Source organism: Nicotiana sylvestris, chromosome 4, assembly GCF_000393655.2.
Source record: "Nicotiana sylvestris chromosome 4, ASM39365v2, whole genome shotgun sequence".
Taxonomy (NCBI): domain Eukaryota; kingdom Viridiplantae; phylum Streptophyta; class Magnoliopsida; order Solanales; family Solanaceae; genus Nicotiana; species Nicotiana sylvestris.
Window position 1 is genome coordinate 139,129,131 of NC_091060.1, and position 19,745 is coordinate 139,148,875.

At 42.8% G+C, this 19,745-nt stretch overlaps 1 protein-coding gene across 1 annotated transcript; it reads left to right on the plus strand.

Annotated features, from left to right (window-relative positions):
- The first annotated feature begins 679 nt into the window (after positions 1-679).
- LOC138890237 (uncharacterized) lies at positions 680-4,699 on the plus strand. Its single transcript, XM_070173607.1, has 6 exons — positions 680-1,837; positions 1,927-2,109; positions 2,944-3,174; positions 3,283-3,672; positions 3,750-4,157; positions 4,523-4,699. The coding sequence occupies exons 1-6, from the start codon at positions 680-682 to the stop codon at positions 4,697-4,699; spliced, it is 2,547 nt and encodes an 848-aa protein (XP_070029708.1).
- Positions 4,700-19,745: the final 15,046 nt, after the last annotated feature.

Here is a 19,745-nt window from a genome sequence, read left to right on the forward strand (position 1 = left end):
GGTCCTAGACAAGTTAATGCTATGGAAGGTGTCAACATGTTGGTCAACAAGAGGCGACAAAGAGGTCAACAAGATCAAAGTAGTCCGGATCAATATGACCAAGGCAGTGGTGGTTTCAATCAAGATGAGGGTTATGATGAGCAGAATGAAGAACTGCAGTATGTGAACAATTACCAAGGATAAATGGGCAATGCTCCTAACCAACAACAACAATGGAGATCCCAAGAAAATTGGGGGAATCAAAACCAACAAGGCAATAGGAACTGGGGGAACAACAATTAAAATTGGGGCAACTAGAACAATCAGGGCAACTGGAGTGGCAACAACAATAATTGGGGAAGAAACAACAACCAAGGGGATTGGAACAATGGAAATCAAGGGAATCAGGGGCAATGCTTTCAAAGGCCTCCGATGTTTCAACAACCAAACAACCTACCTCCATTTCTGTCCTAAGGTACGAGCTCGTCAAACAATGAGATGGGAAGGATCGAGATGATGTTTGAACAAATGATGAACAAGAACGCCGACTCTGATGCTAGTTGGCATCCTACGATACTTCAATTCAGAATTTGGAGGTTCAACTTGGCCAGATTTCACAGTCTTAGAATACTCACCCTAAGGGTCTCTACCTAGTGATACGGTAGTAAACCCGAAGGGTGGGAACAACACCGGACATGCAATGGCGGTGATTACTAGAAGTGGTCGAGGTGGTTATGTGAATACCTCCAAGCAAAAGGAAATTATGAGTGATGAAATTCAAGTGCAAGAAGATGATGTTCCATTAGTTGATGAGCAAGTGAGAGAAAAGAATGTGAATGCGGAAGTGAGGATTGATGTTCATAATGATGAGGTGGAGACCCAAGATGATGTGAACCCATCTAGGGAACACGTAATAGACATATCAAAAATGGTAGTGCCCAAGGCTAAGACTCCTTTGCCAAGGCCTCTTCCACCTTACCTTCAAAGGCTTGCGAAGCAAAAGAATGAGAACCAATTTAAGAAGTTCATAGAAATGATGAAAAGCTTGTCAATCAATGTTCCATTAGTGGAAGCTCTTGAACAAATGCCGGGTTACGCCAAGTTCATGAAAGACTTGGTGACTAAAAAGAGATCCATGGATTGTGAGACCATCAAAATGACTCACCAAGCAATTGTGCACTCGATGGATCCAAAGCTTGAATATCCCGGCGCTTTCACTATTCCATGCACCATTGGGAGTGCAGATTTTGCAAAGGCATTGTGTGACTTGGGAGTGAGCATCAATTTGATGCCTTACTCCATTTTAAAAACTTTAGGTATTAGTCAACCACAACCTACTTCAATGAGGTTACAAATGGCGGATAGAACAATGAAGAGGCCGCTTGGTATTATTGATAATGTTCTTGTTCGGGTGGACAAGTTCATTTTGCCTGCTGACTTTGTGATCTTGGACTGCGAGGTTGATTATGAGGTTTCGATCATATTAGAAAGACATTTCCTTGCAACTGGGAAGGCCTTAGTTGATATGGAAGCAGGGGAACTCACCTTCCGGGTGGGTGATGAAAATGTGGTCTTTCATGTGTGCAAGTCAATAAAGCAGCCAAACAGTACTAAAGTGTGCTCTTTTATGGATCTTGTTATGATAGTGCTAGTTGATGATACAAGTGCAATGATCAATGTGGAGGACCCTCTAGAAGCAGTGTTATTAAATCTTACTGTCAATGAGGATGAAGGCCGGCTGGAGTGTGTCAATGCTTTATATGGAATGGGCTCTTACTCTTATGAGCCTCGGAAACTCTCTTTGGATCTTGAGAATAGAAATACTCTACCAACAAAGCCCTCTATCGAGGAACCTCTCGTGTTGGAATTGAAGTCGTTGCCTCCATACCTCAGGTATCTAATTCAACTTTGCCAGTTATTCTTTCCTCTTGTCTTACTAACATGTAGGTAGATGCCACATTGGCCATGCTCCAAAAATGGAAGAAGGCAATTGGATGGACTCTAGCTGATATCCAGGGGATAAACCCCACCTTTTGTATGCACAAGATTATTCTTGAAGATGATGCCAAGCCCTCCGTAGAACATCAAAGGAGGTTGAATGAGGCTATGCAAGAGGTTGTCAAAAAGGAGGTGATCAAGTAGTTGGATGCAGAGGTTGTGTACCCCATCTCAAATAGTTCTTGGACTTCGCCGGTGCAATGTGTGCCGAAGAAGGGTGGTATGACCGCGGTTACCAATACGCAAAATGAGTTGATTCCCACAAGGACTGTTACCGGATGGAGGGTGTGCATGGACTACCACAAGCTAAATAAAGTGACCCGCAAGGATCACTTTCCATTGCCTTTTCTTGACCAAATGCTAGATAGACTTGCTGGGCGTGCCTTCTACTATTTCTTGGATGGGTACTCTAGGTACCACAAGATTTTGATTGCTCCGGAAGATCAGGAGAAAATAACCTTCACTTGACCGTATGGAACCTTTGCCTTTTCTAGGATGCCATTTGGTTTGTGCAATGCACTGGCTACATTCCAGTGGTGTATGATGACCATATTTACCGACATTGTGGAGGACATTTTGGAGATGTTCATGGACAACTTTAGTGTTGTGGGTGACTCGTTCGATGAATGATTGAAAAATCTTGATAAAGTTTTGGCCCAGTGTGAAGAGACTAATCTTGTACTTAATTGGGAAAAATGCCACTTTATGGTCGAGGAGGGCATTATCCTTGGCCATAAGATTTCAAAGCACGGTATAGAGGTGGACAAGGCTAAAATTGAAGTGATCTCAAAGCTTCCTCCTTGTACTTCAGTCAAGGGGGTTAGAAGTTTTCTTGGGCATGCAAGGTTCTACTGAGGATTCATCAAAGACTTTTCTAAGGTAGTGAGTCATTTGAGCAAGTTATTGGAAAAAGATGCCAAGTTCATGTTTAATGAATAATGTATGAAATCTTTTGAACTCCTCAAGTACAAATTGACAACCACTCCCATTATTACCGTACCCAAGCTCATGTGTGATGCAAGTGACATTGCGGTTGGAGCGGTTTTGGGTCAAATAATCAACAAGATGTTTCACACGGTGTATTATGCAAGCAAGACAATGAATGATGCTCAAGTGAATTACACGGTGACGGAAAAAGGGTTGTTGGCTATTGTGTTCGTAGCGGAGAAGTTTAGGCCTTATCTCATGGGTGCCAAGGTGATAGTTCATACCGACCATGCCGCACTCCATTACTTGATGACGAAGAAGGATTCCAAAGATCGGTTGATGAGATGGGTCTTATTGCTTCAAGAGTTTGATTTGGAGATTGTGGACTGGAAAGGGTGTGAAAACCAAGTGGAGGACCACTTGTCCCGCTTGGAGGAGGAGGGGAGGCCCCGTGATGGTCTCGAGATTAATGATTCATTTCCCCATGAGCAACTCCTCTCTGTGTCTGTGAATAGTATACATTGGTTTGTGGATGTTGCTAACTTCCTTATGACTGGTATTGTACCGTGTGAGCTCTCTTCTAACCAAAGGAAGAAGCTCAAACGGGATAGTTTGGACTACTATTGGGATGAGCCTTACTTGTTAAAGATCTGCAGTAACGGTGTGATCCGAAGATGTGTCCCGAAGGAGGAGCAATTGAGTATTTTAGAGGCTTGTCATTTCTCTCCCTACGGTGGTCATCATGGTGGGGCGAGGACAGATTCAAAGGTTCTTAGCTGTGGATTCTATTGGCCTATATTGTACAAGGATGCGGGTGATCTTGTAAGAGATGTGATGAGTGCCAGAGAGCTGGCGGAATTTCAAAGAAGGATGAAATGCCTCTCACCACTATTCTTGAGGTTGACATATTTGATGTGTGGGGCATCGACTTCATGGGGCCTTTTGTAAGTTCATGTGGCAACACGTACATACTTGTGGCTGTTGATTATGTTTCAAAGTGGGTTGAGGCCGTGGCTTTACCCAACAACAAGGCCCGAAGTGTTGTGGCTTTTCTCAAGAAGAGTATCTTTACTCGGTTTGGCACTCCTAGAGCAATCATTAGTGATGGATGGTCTCATTTTTGCAATAAGGCATTTGACACTTTGCTTGTAAAGTATGATGTCAATCACAAAGTTTCTACCCCTTACCATCCTCAAGCTAGTGGGCAAGTTGAAGTCTTCAACCGGGACATCAAGAGTATATTGTCAAAGACAGTCAATGCAAATAGGATCGATTGGTCAAAGAAATTGGAAGATTCTCTTTGGGCTTATAGGACTGCTTACAAGACTCCGATTGGTATGTCTCCGTACCGGTTGGTGTTTGGGAAAGCTTGACATCTACCGGTCGAGTTAGAGCACAAGGCTATGTGGGCTTTGAGGAAGTTAAATCTTGAATGGGATGTGGCAGCAAATCTCCGGGTGGAGCAACTTAATGAGCTTGATGAGTTCCAGTTACATGCCTATTCCAGCTCGTCCTTGTATAAGGATAAGATGAAGTACTTATATGACAAATATGCTCGTGGCAAGGAGTTCAAAGTGGGTGATTTTTCTTGTTCAATTCTCGGTTATGACTGTTTTAGGGAAAGCTTAAATTAAAATGGAGTGGACCTTTTAAAGTGGTGCTTGTGACTCCATTTGGTGCTCTTGATTTGAAAAACAAAAATGGTGAGATCTTTAGATTTAATGGAAACAGAGTCAAGCATTATCTTGGCAAGTTTGATGACAGCCACGTGGTGGCGGTGATCCATCTCAAGTGATTGATGGTAACCTGCATCGTGCCGCGATGTTAAATCAGGCACTTCTTGGGAGGCAACCCATATGTTTTTCTTCTTATTTTTCTTTGATTTCTCTCTTAGTATAGGATTCGTTTTTGGACTAACTGGTGTTGAGATGTGTATAGGTATGTTTGATGTAGTGCAGGGCTAATCTGGAAAAAGTTGTCACTCTCTGAAGTTTGGACCGTGGCTGCGCTCCATTTTTCGCGATCCGCGGTGGCCTTTTCACGGGGGTGGAAATTGTTCGCGGTCAGCGGTGGCCTTTTCGTGGGGGCGGAAATTGTTCGCGGTTATTGGTGCTAAATGGTCAAAAGTGATAGTTCTCTGAAGTTTCAACCGCGGCCGCAATGCATATTTCGCAGTCCGCGGTGCTTACCGCGGCTGCCTCTATGGTCCGCAGTGAAGTCCATGTCAGTGCCCTTCTGAGTTTCATAACCATGGTCCGCGGTGGGTAAGTAGTGTGGGTCCCAGATCTTATTCTATAAAATAGACCCACAAGTCTCATTTTATACTTTTCGCCCATTTTCACTCTAAAGAGGCGTAAAACACTATTCATCAAAATCCTAGGTTGCACGAATTCAAGTACTGATTTTCAATTATCTGCATTGCACATCTGGTAACTTCAATCACTCATGAATCTTTAATTTTGTTATTATTTTTTTTTAAATCGATAAGTTTAGTTCTTTTTTTCTTCTTCATTTGTTTTCTCTTAAATTAGTCGTAAGAACCCGTAATATTAATTAGATTAGGGCTAATTTAGTTCTAAATTGTTATTAACTACCTAGGGGAGTTGTTTGTGTTTTTACTTGTGCTAAAATGCGTAAAACCTAGAAACCCTAGGTCAGTGTTGCTTCGTTTTGCCTAACGCGACCGCAATTGATTTTTTGCGGTCTACAGTGCCAGTTAATTAGAGAGCGGGTAGTCTGAGTCCCACCTCTCCGCGGTCTGCAGTGGAATTTTTCGCGGTTCGTAGTGCACTTACCGCCGCCGTGCTCCATTTTTTGTGGTACGCGGTGTAGTCTTCGCGGCCGCAGTGCATTTTTCGCGGACTGCGGTCTGCAGTTCTGCTTTACACTGTTAACTGTCTCCAATCATACTCTTCACTGCTTCTTCTGGTATTAATACTAACAAATATTAACTGAATTCTCTTTGCCGACAATGGTTAAACAAAGAGGAGGTTGTGACAAACAAAAAGGAAGAGGGGAGTCCTCCCAGGGTAGGGGACGAGGAATGATAAAATTGACCCCACAGGTTCGGAAAGCAATTGGGGAAACCAGAAAACAAATCAAAGTTGCAGATAGAGCGGCTTCCCATTCTGAGGGAAATAAGTACTTGGCCTCCTGGGAGGCATCTGAGTCTGATTCAGTGCCGGATTTTGTACCTGATTTCCCGGAGAGGTTTCATTTGAGAGATTTACCCACACCTCCAGTCTCTCCTATTGCTCATGCTTCAGTTCAGATTTCTTCTGAGTTGTCTAAGGGCTCAACTGAGAACAGTGATAGTGCAGTGATCGAAGCCAACCCTGCACCACTACAAAGTAATGAGAGTGGTCGAAGTAGCTTTTACCTGAGAAGGGCGGGATCGATTTCCACAGGGAGCTAGAAATAGGAATTGGGTTTCTATCTAAACTAGAGATGCGTAATTGCTCTTAATTGAACTTCTAATCATATTTGGTCTTTTGATTATACTTCTAATTTTATGCTAATATGATGCTAAATTAAGCTAAGAGTGAAATGCTTGAAGGTTGTCTAAATAGTTAAGAAGGCACTAGGGAAGTGACTTTCTCCTAGGTGGATACCTGACGGGTTCTCGGATCTAAGGCTAGGTTGTCATGTTGGGGATTACGATATAACCAATGCCCTAAACTTCTCATTCTATACCTCTCGGTAGTTTGAGTGATTTTGTCCTAATTGACTTTCTCAAGACCAATTGGGTAAGATAATTTGTGCAAGCAATTTAGGTTCAAGTCGGGTATTACTATCTCTAGGTTTACCCCTTTAATTGGGGCTATCAATCTCTTGAATATGCCCCAATTTCTTGTTGGACTAATTTTCCTAGACTCAAGTCCTCTTTCTCAAGAAGAACCCAAGTCAAATAGGCATAAATTAGTGTTTGCAACCACTAATTCAACATTGAAACTACAAATTAGTCCAAATATCAAATACCCATAGACATTCAAGCCTTAAAACACAAGACCCATCAAATACCCATACTAGGGTTGAGCCATAACCCTAGCTAATGGGTCTAGCTACTCATGATAATAGAAGAAAACAAAGAAATAGATGAAGAAAAACCCATAATATTTAATTACAAGCTAATACTTGAAGATTCAATGATAAAACTATTCTAAAATTACTCAAAATGGGTAAGAAACACTGTTCACGAGCGCAACTGGAAGTTAAAATACAACTGATGACCTAAAAATGGGAAAAGAAACTATTTATACTAGCCCAAATTTTTTGGACAAAAATACCCATGCGGGGGTAGTGCGGTCCGCACAAAATTGAGTGTGGCCGTAATGAGGCTTCTTGGTTTTAATCTCTGCTCTCTGAACTTGGCCACCATGGGCCGCTCAAAATGCACCGCGGCCACACAAAAAGGACCGCGGACTGCATTGGTGTCAACCTCAAAAATCCAACTCTCCAAACTCCAACTTTGCGGACCACACAGTATCGAGTGCAACCGCAATGAAGCCAATGCGGTCCGCACAAACTACTTTGCGGCCGCATTACTTGAGTGTCTGAAATGAGCACCTCTATGAACTTCTTCATTGCGGACCGCACAAAATGGAGTGCGAGCGCATTGGACCTATTGCACTGTTCTTGGACTTGTTCTTGGTACTTGTGTATGTTTCACTCCTTTTTGAGCCAATTTTGACTAATTGTCACTTTGTTGACTAAACCCTGCAAACAAGTACAACATGTAAGCCTTTGGGACTATTTTGTACACATTTTAAATCAAAACTCAAAAAAGACGGAGTGTAAAATGCACCATAATCCCTAGTTATAATGCAACTTCATCCTCACCTACACCTTCGTCACCTGGGCAAGATGTAGATGCTGGGGTACCGAATGAAGATGGAGGGGGTGTGCCTCAAACTAGGGGTGTGGAGAGAACTAGAAACCCCGAGGTATGGCAAAAATGGTTCGTCAGTGAGCTAGCTTATCACAAATTCCGAGAGTGGTGGCCTCTAAGGTCATTTATTCCTGAGCGCCAGTTCATAGTATGGGATCTCCTGCCGCACAACCTCAACGTGAAATAGCAATTTGATGAACGAGCAGGGTGGGATTACTTCACTAGCGGGATGTCAGAGGCAAACAAACACTTAGTGAAAGAGTTTTACGCCAATGCTTCCCACATCAAAAAGAATACCAAAATGACTAAAGTGCGCAACTTGAAAGTGAAGTTCGATGGGAAGACAATCAATGAGTACCTGGGCTTTCCTGAGGAAGATGAATCACTATACTTGGAGAAATTAGCACTTGATGAGGCAGCCCGTCCATGATTAGCATCATATTTGGCTCTCCTGGGCACCACCCCAGCATGATTGACATCAAAAGTTGCAATCTTGAGGAAAACTTTGAATTTTGAGGTGAAGGGGTGGGAGACTTTTGTATGCAGTAGGATGAACCCCACTACCCATGAAAACTCTATGCCGATCACCCAGGTGATATTGGTGGCATCTATTATGGCGGGGTTCCCGATCAACGTCGGGAATGTTATGTCTAGGGTGATCACTAGGGTGGTCAATGAGGGTGACATATCATACCCATTTCCGCACTTCTTTACAATATATTTGAAAGACCAGGAGGTGGAGAAAAGGAACTTTGACGTGAAGGTAAAGCCCAAGATGCCCTTTTCGTGGTATAGCCTCAAGGCCGATGACAACCCCAAAGACAAAGATCCTAAAGGCAAAGCCATTACTTCTACTGGCCAGTCTGAAGAGCCAGTAGTAGTAGTCATTTCTTCTTAGCCTCCCACAGCCACACCAGATATTGCCTCCGGACCATCTACTTCCACTCCAGATATTCTATCATCCTTAGCCTACCCATTAATTGCCCACCATTTGAACCAAACACTCTACAATATCAACAAGTGGATGTAGACAACAACTTCTAAGCTGTTTGTATTTTCTAGTTCAGTGGAAGCCCAATCTGTACCCCCACAGGCATAGGTTCTAGCTTCAGTGGAAGAGACTCTCAAAGAGCTTCTGGACAACCAGAAGAAGCTCCTGGAGAACCAAAAGTTGATTATGGATGCTATCGATGCTCATGGAAAGTCACTGAAGGAGCTGTCCAAGCAGACAAAGAAGATGAAGCATACTCGGGCCTCAAAGGAGTCTGTGAAGGAGTTGAGGGGAGAAGTGGAGAAGATGAAGGTGGCTGATCATCTACCATTGGAGCTATTATTGCATGACCAGCCTCCAACAGCTCAAACTGAGCCGGAGCAGGAGCTGGAGTTGGAGTGGGCACCAAAGAGGAGGAGAGTGATCCCCCAGGCAGATGATGCAGTGATTGAGTTGGAGGATCCGTAGGGAGGTTCCTCTAGCCAACCTTAGGTCCCAGAGCAGGCACAGGTTACAGGGATCCAGTCACAGGTTCCCTAGCAGTCACAGAACCCCACTCAGTCACAAGAGCCCATGCTACCATAAGACCCCATGCAGACAGAGGATCCATAAGGATTTTTTTCACTCTCTATCTTTCTTTTTGAGCTTATTTTTGGTTAGTTAGCATTGAGGACAATGCTAGCTTTCATTTGAGGGGGTGACCCTACTTTGATTTTTGATTTGGTAGTTTAATTTGTTAGTTGGACTATAATTATGACAATATTTTCTTTCTTTATGCTTATTTTTCACTTTTGGTATGTATATAACTTTACCTTTTATTTTACTTTCCGTTATTATTCTAGTTTGGTCTGTATATAAAGTTACTCTCATGTATATATTCATCCCTTCTTATGTATATTCATCTAAATCCCCCTTTTTGTACATATTCAGTTTACTTTCCGCATTTTACTTCATAGCTTCTTTTGCACTTTCCTTAATAGAATAGCTTCTTATTTCATTTAATAACTTTTTTTCAGTTTGTAGCTTCTTATTTTACAATTTACGTGATCAATAAGCCTTTGGTTTTTTTAATGCCATGGTTCTTTCCAAAGGTGGAGTTTGTGTGAACCGGGTGGCTCTTCCCGATGATGGATGGCATGACAACCTTTTTAAGGGTTTGAGTCTATTTTTCTTTTTGTTTTGGTGTAAATTGTAGTTAGTAAGCAATGGTGCCTCAGACAAAGCTTCACTTGGGCCTAACACATTTACCTTTGACCTTATGGTTAAAAGCAAATTGTTGTGTATAGGATGGTGATAGTTGTAACCTTGAGACTCTTGTGTTGGCTAAACAATCATCGAGTGGTTTCTTGGAATCATTTGTGTTACTTAAATCTTAGCTAAGGTTGTTGTGGTCCCCCGACTCTATTTCTTTAGCAATCCAATAGCTTATGTGGTGAGGTATTGATTTGCAAGTCCAAGTCCTATGCCAGTGAATCTAGAACTTACCCTGAATGTTTGTCTAGGCGAATTCCTAAGTGTAGCTCGGCTTGAGAAGTGATTATAGACTCTCTTTGGTACCAATTGAAACTTGAAAACATCCATATCCTACCAATAACGATATCCCTAGTCAACCCCGTTGAGCCTTAGCCCTTATTCTTACAATAATCATGATACAATCCTTTATCCGTTCTAAAATAATCCTCTCTTGGCACCCTATCTTTCCTTAGCACAAGGCAAAAGCATAAGTTTGGGGAGAGAGACGAGGAATGCAAAAGTGATAAAATATACAAAATAAAGAAAAGGAAAGGCATAAGAAAAAGAAAAAAAAAGAAAAGCCAAAGATTCAAAAAGAAAATGAGCAAAGTAGACAAAAAAATGAAGGGATTCAACGAAAGCAAAAGATGAAAGGCCTGGAAAGATTAGAAAGGAAAAAAAGAATTGAAATGAATAACAAAGAGTGACAGTGTGTCTCTCTAGCCCCTAAAGAAGAAGTAGATGACTCAAATAGTCAAGAAAATGTGTGCCAAAATGAAGCAAACAAAGTGATTAAGGGAAGATAAAACCTTCTTAGACCAATATATCCTACCCTGAACCAAAATCCTTCATTAAATTCCCACAAAAGCCCTATATGATCTTGAGTTGAGTGAGCTTACATTAGTGGTGACTCACATAAAGGGCAAGCTTATGGTACTTAGAGCCGGACTTGTGACCTTCCATTGAGAGAGACGAGTGTGTTTCCCACAATCCTCGTTCTGAGTGATACAATCTAAAAGTGAGGTTTGCTTATGGAGAGTTGAGGAGTATGAGTTTGGGTTCTACAGCGACCAATGTAACAGAAAGAGTTTCCTTGATGAGTTGAGTCAACCCTTGGTGCTTTTGTGTCACACTATAGCCATGGTACTAAAAGGTTGTGCATTGTTGATAATGCATTTGAGTTGAAGGTAATTGTTAGTCCTAATTGATTCTTGATGAGGTTAATTTAGAACAACTGAATTTTCCTTTCTTTTATCTTAAGGAGGTGAGAATTACTTTATTTGCTTGAGGACAAGCAAAAGCTTAAGTTTGAGGGAGTTGATAACTAGAGATTCTAGTCTAGTTTATGCTCCTTTTGCTTGAGTTTTGGACTAAAATGTGTACAAGTATTCCCCAATATCTAACTTATTGTGTTTGCTTGTAGTGTTTGGTCAAAAAGGGACAAGGATGTCATAACCAACTCAAAAAAGGAGTGAAACCTACACAAGTTCAAAACCAAGTCAAAGCAGCGCTACAACATAAAATCCACCGCAGCCGCAGAAGACTCACCGCGACTGCGGTCCGCGGTGGCAAGGATTCAGAGAAATGGCATTTTTTGGAATTCAAGCTACCGCAGTCCGCGGTGCCTCCACTGCGACAACGGTCAGTTTACTGCGGTCCACGATGGAGGAGTTCAGAGAGCCTGGAGTTTGAGCAAAAGCTAAAGACCGTGGTCCGCGGTAGCTTCACCACTGTAGCGGTCCATTTTCCGCGGTTCACGATACCTCCATCAGGGGCAGTTTTGTCCAGAAAATTTAGCTATGTATAAATACTTTCTTTTCATATTTTTAGGTCATCTTGTCTTAGCAGAGCACGTGAACGGCGTTTTTAGTCTATTTTGAGTAATTTTATAGCTAGCTTAACATTGAATCTTCAAATCTTAGCTTGTAATTATATTTTATGGGTTATTCTTCATCTTAATATCTGATTTCTTCCATTATTATGAGTAACTAGACCCATTAGCTAGGGTTGTGGCTACCTTAGTGTGGGTATTTGATGGGTCTCTTGTTTTAGGGCTTAGATGTTTATGGGTGGTTGATATTTGGCCTGATTTGTATTTTCCATGTTAATAGTGGTTGCAAACACTAATTTGTGACTTTTTGACTTGGGCTCTTCTTGAGAAAGAGAGTTTGAGTCTAGGAAAACCAGGCCAACAAGGAATTTAGGCGTATTCAAGAGATTGATAGCCCTAATTAAAGGGTTAAACCTAGAGACAGATATACCCGACTTGAGCCTATATTGCTTGCAAAATTTTGACACCCAATTGGTCTTGAGAAAGCCAATTAGGGCAAAGTCACTCAAGCTACTGAGAGGTATAGAATGAGTAGTTTCATGCATTGGCTATATCGCGATCCCAAACTTAACAACTTTGCCTTAGACTTTAGAACCCGTCAAGTATTCACCTAGGGGGAAGTCACTTCCATAGTGCCTCTTTACCCATTTAGAAAATCCTACATACATATATACTTAGCTTAATTTCGCATATTATTAGTATAAAATTAGAAGTAACAAACAAACAAACATGATTGGAAATACAATTAAAAGCACTACATATTTCTAGATTAGATAAGAATCCAACTCCAAATACATCTAGCTCCCTGTGGATTAGATCCCGACCTTCTCGAGTAAATGCTACATCGACCGCTCTTGCCACTCTGTAGTGGTGTAGGGTTGGACCCGATCAGACGCGGACCGAGATTTTTCTAAAAATGGCCGAGAAGTATCAATGGTATCGTAACAGGTGCCGTGAGATACGTGAGCAGCTTAGAGCGGGCGCTAGTACCCAGTCCGCCAGGGACGAATTGGAGAAAACAGATGAGGACCTGATACGGTCTATCTGTAGGTACAATGAGCTTGAAGAGCTACTTCATGCCAAGAATGAAGAGCTTAGGGTGGGCAAAGGGGTCGCCGCGGAATGTGAGGATCTCTAGGCGAAGGTGCTATCTTTGCGAGCTGAGCTTGAACAAAATATTTCTAGGGTCAACGCTCTTAGTGCAGAATGGGCGGAGAAGGTGGCCAAGCTGGAAAAGAAAGTGGCCGAGTTGGAGAAAGCCGAGGATGCTCGAGTGTCTGCTGTGGCGAGGGCTGCGTCGCTAGAAGACACTATCCGCGTCCTCAGGTCCGAGCAAGAATCTGAGAGGGCGATGACCACGATAAGGGAGGCACGACTTGAGAAACGTACCGTTGAAATTGACCAAGAAGCTTCGAACCTGGGAGACCGGGTCGCGACTCTCGAGGCTAAGAAGACGCAATTGTTGGCTCAGGTTGAATCTGTCTCTACCACTGTTCCCCGCCGCTTGTATGATCTATGGGTCCATGCCGAGGCCCAATGAGATATATACAAGGGTTTGTGGGAGGCGGGAAGTGTTCCTGAGGCTGCCTTTGAAGATGCTCAGGTGAAGGCATGTGAGGCTCGTATTGTATGTAGTTACGACCCTACGATGCTGGAGGTTGGCGAGGGCATTAATTTTGAGGATGGGCTTTCTGATGATAACGATGGAGAGAACGGCGGTGGGGATGACACCGAGTGAAACTTTGTTGCAGCTTTTGTACTTAGTTGTTTTTTGTTCTTTTTGTTGTTTGTTTTTACTTCTCTTTTTTTGAGGGCCCGTTTTGGCCTTTCTGTAGGGCACGACTATTGCTGTGATGACCCAAATGGTCATCGCTTATTTTAAAAATGAATTCTGCATTCCGAGGCCTTAAAAACTTCTTTCAGCATCACCTCGATTTGCATGCGTAATTCGGGCACATAGTCGGAAATCCATTTTGTAAAAATCTGTGAAAAATGATGAATTTTGCATTTAAAATGAGTTTAAGTTGACTTCGGTCAATATTTTGGGTAAACGGACCCGGACCCATGATTGGATGGTCCCGAAGGGTCCGTAAAAAGAATATGGGACTTGGGCGTATGCCCGGAATCAAATTCCGAGGTCCCAAGCCTGAGAAATGAATTTTTAAAGAAAACTCTTTTCTGAATTTGTTTATGAGTTTTGGAAATGAATTGTGATTAAAAATTGGTGGTATCGGGCCCTTATTTTTGTTCTGACGCCCGGTACAGGTTTTATATATGATTTAAGATAAGTTTGTGAAATTTGGTAAGAAACGGACTTGAAAAGACGTGAATCAGATCGTTTTTGATAAAAATTGGAAATTTGAAGATTTTAAGAAAATTTCATGATTTTGATACTAAATTCATAGTTGTTGATGTTATTTTAGTGATTTGAATGCACGAGCTAGTCCGTATGATTTTTTAGGTTGGTGTGCATGCTTGGTTTGGAGCCCCGCGAGATCGGGTGAGTTTTGGATAGTCCACAGGGTGATTTTTTGAACTTAAGGAATTGTAGGCTTCAGCTATTTCTGTGCATTCCTGCAGGCTTCGCTGGCTCGCAAATGCGTGGGCTATGTCATAATTGCGAAAGTAGCCCAGGCCAGCCTATCTCGCAATTGCGAGAATTTTGATCCCAAATGCGATCCCCCAGCTTGTGGTCAGTCGTCGCAAATACGACATGTGGATCGCAATTCCCAGCTCGCAAATGCAAGCCCTTTTTTTGCCAATGCGAACATAGCATAGGTTGCGAACCCTGGTCGCAATTCCCATATCTGCAACCTGCAATTTTTATACTTAGCCGAAAAACTCCCATTTTTCACACTCTTTCAAAACCAAAACACTCTTGGCCGATTTTTCAAAGACAACTCTTCATTCAAATCGATTGTAAGTCAATTTTAACTCGTTTTCTTCAATCATTAACATGTTTTAACAAGATTTCAACTCAAAATCAATAATTTTCATGGGGGAAATTGGGTGTTTTGGATAGAACCTAGGTTTTTCAAAAATTAGGGATTTGGACCTCGATTTGAGGTCCAATTTCAAAACAAATTATATGTTTGGGTTCGTGGGGGAATGGGTAATTGGGTTTTGGTTCGAACCTCGAGTTTTGACCATGTGGGCCCCGGGATAATTTTTGACTTTTTGAGTAAAACTTTAAAAACTCATTTTCATGCATTAGAATTGATTCATTTAGCGTTTATTGATGTAATTAAGTAACTTGTGGCTAGATACGAGCGAATTGGTGGTGGAATGAAGAGGTAAAGCGATAGTAAGGACTTGAATTGTGTTCGTGGCATCGAGGTAAGTGTTTGGTCTAACCTTAGCTTGAGGGATTAGGAGTCGAGTCCTATTTGCTATGTGGTATTTGTCGAGTACGACGTATAGGCATGGTGACGAGTATCTATACGTTGGTGTCAAGCATGCCCGTGAGTCTTATATTGTGATTATTATGGCTTCATTGTATTATTCATACTTTGATGATGATTTCTATTGTTGGGCAAAGTTTGTGGAAGTAATTGTGAAATTTGAGTTTTGAGGAGCATTGGCTCAAGTTGTACCATGAAATGTGAAAATATAAGTGGAAATTGAATCTTTTAGAGCATTGGCTCAAAGTGGTGAAGTAAGTTGTGAAGTAAAAGTGAAAAAGAGAAGAGAATCATTATATTATCTCCCTTGCCGGGAATTTCTTGTTTTGATGTTATCTCTCTAGCCAGGATGTCGATGCTTCTTGTGATGTTATTCCCTTGTCGGGAATTGATTATTGAACTATTGTTCCCTTGCCGGGATTTTCATTGTAATTTCATTTATTCCCTTGCCCTATTATTTGTGATTGTTGTTTGGGTGAGGAAGAGTGTTAAAGCACGAAGGGTGATACCGTGTATTATTTTGGTGAGGGAGTGTTAAAGCACGAAGTGTGATGCCGTGCACATTTTCATTTCATTACTTGATTGCTTTGGTGAGGACGAGAGTAAAAGCACGAATGGTGATGCCATGCATTTATTGCTTTCTTGTTCCTTGTTGATATCCGAGATTTACTGTTTCCTTCAAGTACCTGTTGTTTTTTTTCTATTTTGAATTGATGTATCTCTCGCAGCATGCTACCCCTCCCATATTTGACTATATATTTCTGTTCTTTTTTTCCGCAGTATATAGTCGAATTGCACAGCTTTATGTGGTAGTCTAGTCCTAGCCTCGTCACTACTTCGCCGAGGTTAGGCTAGTCACTTACCAGCACATGGGGTTGGTTGTGCTGATACTACACTCTGCACTCTATGCAGATCCCGGAGCAGTTTTTGGATCATAGATTGGTTGGCTACCTTCAGTCCACGTGGAGATCCAAGGTACACCTACAGGTGCCCGTAGGCCCTGGCGTCTCCTCTATCCCTTTATCCCTTTTTCATTTCCTTCATTCAGAAACAGTGTATCGTTTATTTTTCGGACTTTGTATGTAGTAAATCTTAGATCATCTGTGACATTGTGACACCAGTTTTGGGTGGTTAAGGCTTAAACAGTTGTATTAGTTACATATTCAGATATTTTATTGCTTTTTTCCTGCTTATTTTAAATTTCTGCTGTTCACACGTTATTACTTTATAACTGTTAAAGAGTATAAAATGGGTAAAAAGGTTACTTGTTCGATAATTGGCTTGCTTAACTCACACTAGTAGGCGCCATCATGACTCCCGAGGGTGGGAAATCGGGGTCATGACAAGTTGGTATCAGAGCTCTAGGTTACATGGGTCTCACAGTTCACATACAAGCTTAGTAGAGTCTGAGGGATCGGTACAGAGACGTCTATGTTTATCACCAGAGGCTACAGAGTTAGGAAAAATTTCACATTTATTCTTTTCTATCGTGCGATTTAGTTTCTCAATGCTAATTGAATTTCTACTCTATTCTTTCACATATGGCGAGAACACGCGCTTCCTTATCCATTGACCAGCAGCCCGAGGCCCTAGTAGTAGCTCCCACGAGGGGAAGAGGGCGAGGCCAAGGCCGTGTTAGAGGCCGAGGTAGGGGCAGAGCTCAGCCCAGAGCAGCAACACCAGCGATAGAGCCTCAGGTTGACTTTGATGATGAGGTTCCGACCCCAGCAGTTCCGGTGGGCCCAACTCAGGTCCCAGAGAGGTTTATTACCGGAGTACTCCAGGATGCTCTGGTCCGTCTAGTGGGACTTAAGGAGAGTGTCACCCGGGTAGGCTTGATTCACGTAGCCCCAGCTGTCTCTCAGGCTGGAGGAGGAGCCCAGACTCCTGCTACTCGCACTCCGGAGTAGGAAGCTCCCCAGTTTCAGACTCCAGTAGTTCAGCTAGTTGGAGCAGTTCAGCCGGGTGGGTGGCTCAAAACGGTGATGGAGCAGCTATGTCTGCCGATGCTTTGTGGAGGTTGGATAGGTTCACCAAGCTCTTCACCACTACTTTCAGCGGTGTATCTTCTGAGGATCCCTAGGATTATCTAGACAACTGTCATGAGGTTCTCAGGAACATGGGGATAGTGGAGACCAATGGGGTCAATTTTGCTACTTTTCGCTTGTCTGGATCCACCAAGACTTGGTGGAGAGATTATTGCTTGGCTAGACCATCTGGATCACCAGCTTTGACTTGGGAGCAGTTTACTCAGCTATTTCTAGAGAAGTTTCTCCCTATTACTCAGAGAGAGATCTATCAGAGGCAGTTTCCCACCAGAGAGAGAGAGAGATAGAGGGTGAGGAGGTTCATTGAGGGACTTATTCAGCCGATTTGACTTCAGATGGATATGGAGACTAGGAGTGAGATTTCTTTCCAGGAGGCGGCCAATATGGCCAGGAGAGTTAAGATGGTTCTGTCGATGGGAAGTGGTCAGGGGTCTGACAAGAGGCCTCGTCATTTGGCCAATTCAGTGGTACCTCGTCTGGAGGCAGAGATGCATATGGTAGAGGCCATCCTCCTAGGCCTTTTTAGTCAGCACTTCAGGTTTCTCACGGTGCTTCAGGTGGTCATGGTCCCCATATGTAGTATTTTGATCATCAGTCCTACAGTGCACCACCAGCCCCTGTCAGTGCACACCGCTTCAGAGTTTTTGGGGTGGTCATTTAGGTCATCAGGGTTAGTAGTCTTAGTAGCCGAGGGCTTGTTACACTTGTGGTGATATGGGTCACATTGCTAGGTTTTGCCCACGAGCACCGAGTAACTCTCAGCATCAGGGTTCCCGTGCCATGGTTCAGGCACCGAGTGTTCCATAGCCCACCCAGCCAGCAAGAGGTGGGGTAGAGGTGCTAGAGGTGGAGGTAGAGGTGGAGCTTAGGCCACTAGAGGTGGAGGCTAGCTAGCAGCAGGTCGTCCCAGAGATGTAGTTCTGGGTGGTAGGGCCCAACCCGGATGTTATGCTCTTCCAACTAGGCCCAAGGCTGAGGCTTCCGATGTAGTTATCACATGTACTGTTCTGGTTTGTAGCAGAGATGCTTCCATTTTATTTGATCCGAGATCTACGTACTCCTATGTGTCGTCTTATTTTGCATCGTATCTGGTCATGTCTAGTAATTTTTTGAGTGCTCCTGTTTATGTGTCTACACCGGTGGGTGATTCTATTCCGGTAGATCGAGTCCATTATTCATGTGTAGTTACGATTGGGGGTCTTGAGACTCGTATAGATTTGCTTTTTCTGGACATGGTTGATTTCGATGTCATATTAGGGATGGACTGGTTATCACCTTATCATGCTATCTTGGACTATCATGCCAACACTGTAACCTTAGCTTTGCCGGGTTTACCTCGTTTAGAGTAGAGAGGGACTCTTGGTCATTTTACCCGTAGTGTTATCTCGTATATGAAGGTTCGACGTATGGTCGAGAAGGGGTGTTTGACCTATTTAGCATATGTCCGTGATTCTAGTGTTGAGGTTCCTTCTATTGATTTTGTGCCCGTTATTCGTAAGTTTCCTGATGTATTCCCTTCTGACCTTCCGGGTATGCCACCCGACAGGGATATTGACTTCTACATTGATTTAGCTCCGGGCACCCAGCCCATTTCTATTCCACTGTATCGTATGGCCCCGCCTGAGTTGAAAGAGTTGAAGGAGCAGTTGCAAGACTTGCTTGAAAAGGGTTTTATTAGACCTAGTGTTTTTCCTTGGGGTGCGCCGGTGTTGTTTGCTAAGAATAAGGACAGATTGATGAGAATGTGTATTGATTACCAGTAGTTAAACAAGGTTACAATCAAGAATAAGTATCCACTACCGATGATTGATGATTTATTTGATAAGCTTCAAGGTGCCAAGGTATTTCAAAGATTGACTTGAGATCTGGATATCATCAGTTGAGGATTAGGGAATCTGATGTCCCTAAGACAGCTTTCCGCACTCGGTACAGGCATTTTGAGTTCTTCGTGATGTCATTCGGGTTGACAAATGCCCCAACAGCTTTTATGGATGTGATGAACCGGGTGTTCAGGCCTTATTTGGATTCATTCGTGATAGTCTTCATTGATGATATTTTGTTATATTCTCGTAGCCGGGAGGAGCACGAGCATCATCTTAGAGTGGTTCTTCAGACTTTGAAGGATAGTCAGTTGTATGCTAAGTTTTTGAAGTGTGAGTTATGGTTGAGTTCTGTTGCATTCCTGGGTCATGTTGTGTCAGCAAGGGGTATTCAAGTTGATTCGAAGAAGATTGAGGCAGTCAAGAACTGGTCTAGAACAGCAACGGCCATAGAGATCCGGAGTTTCTTGGGATTGGCAAGCTAATATCGTCAGTTTGTGGAGGGGTTTTCATCTATCACAGCCCCGATGACCAGGTTAATCCAGAAGGGTGCACAGTTTAGATGGTTAGACGAGTGTGAGGCGAGCTTTCAGAAGATCAAGACAGCTCTGACTACGGCACCAGTATTG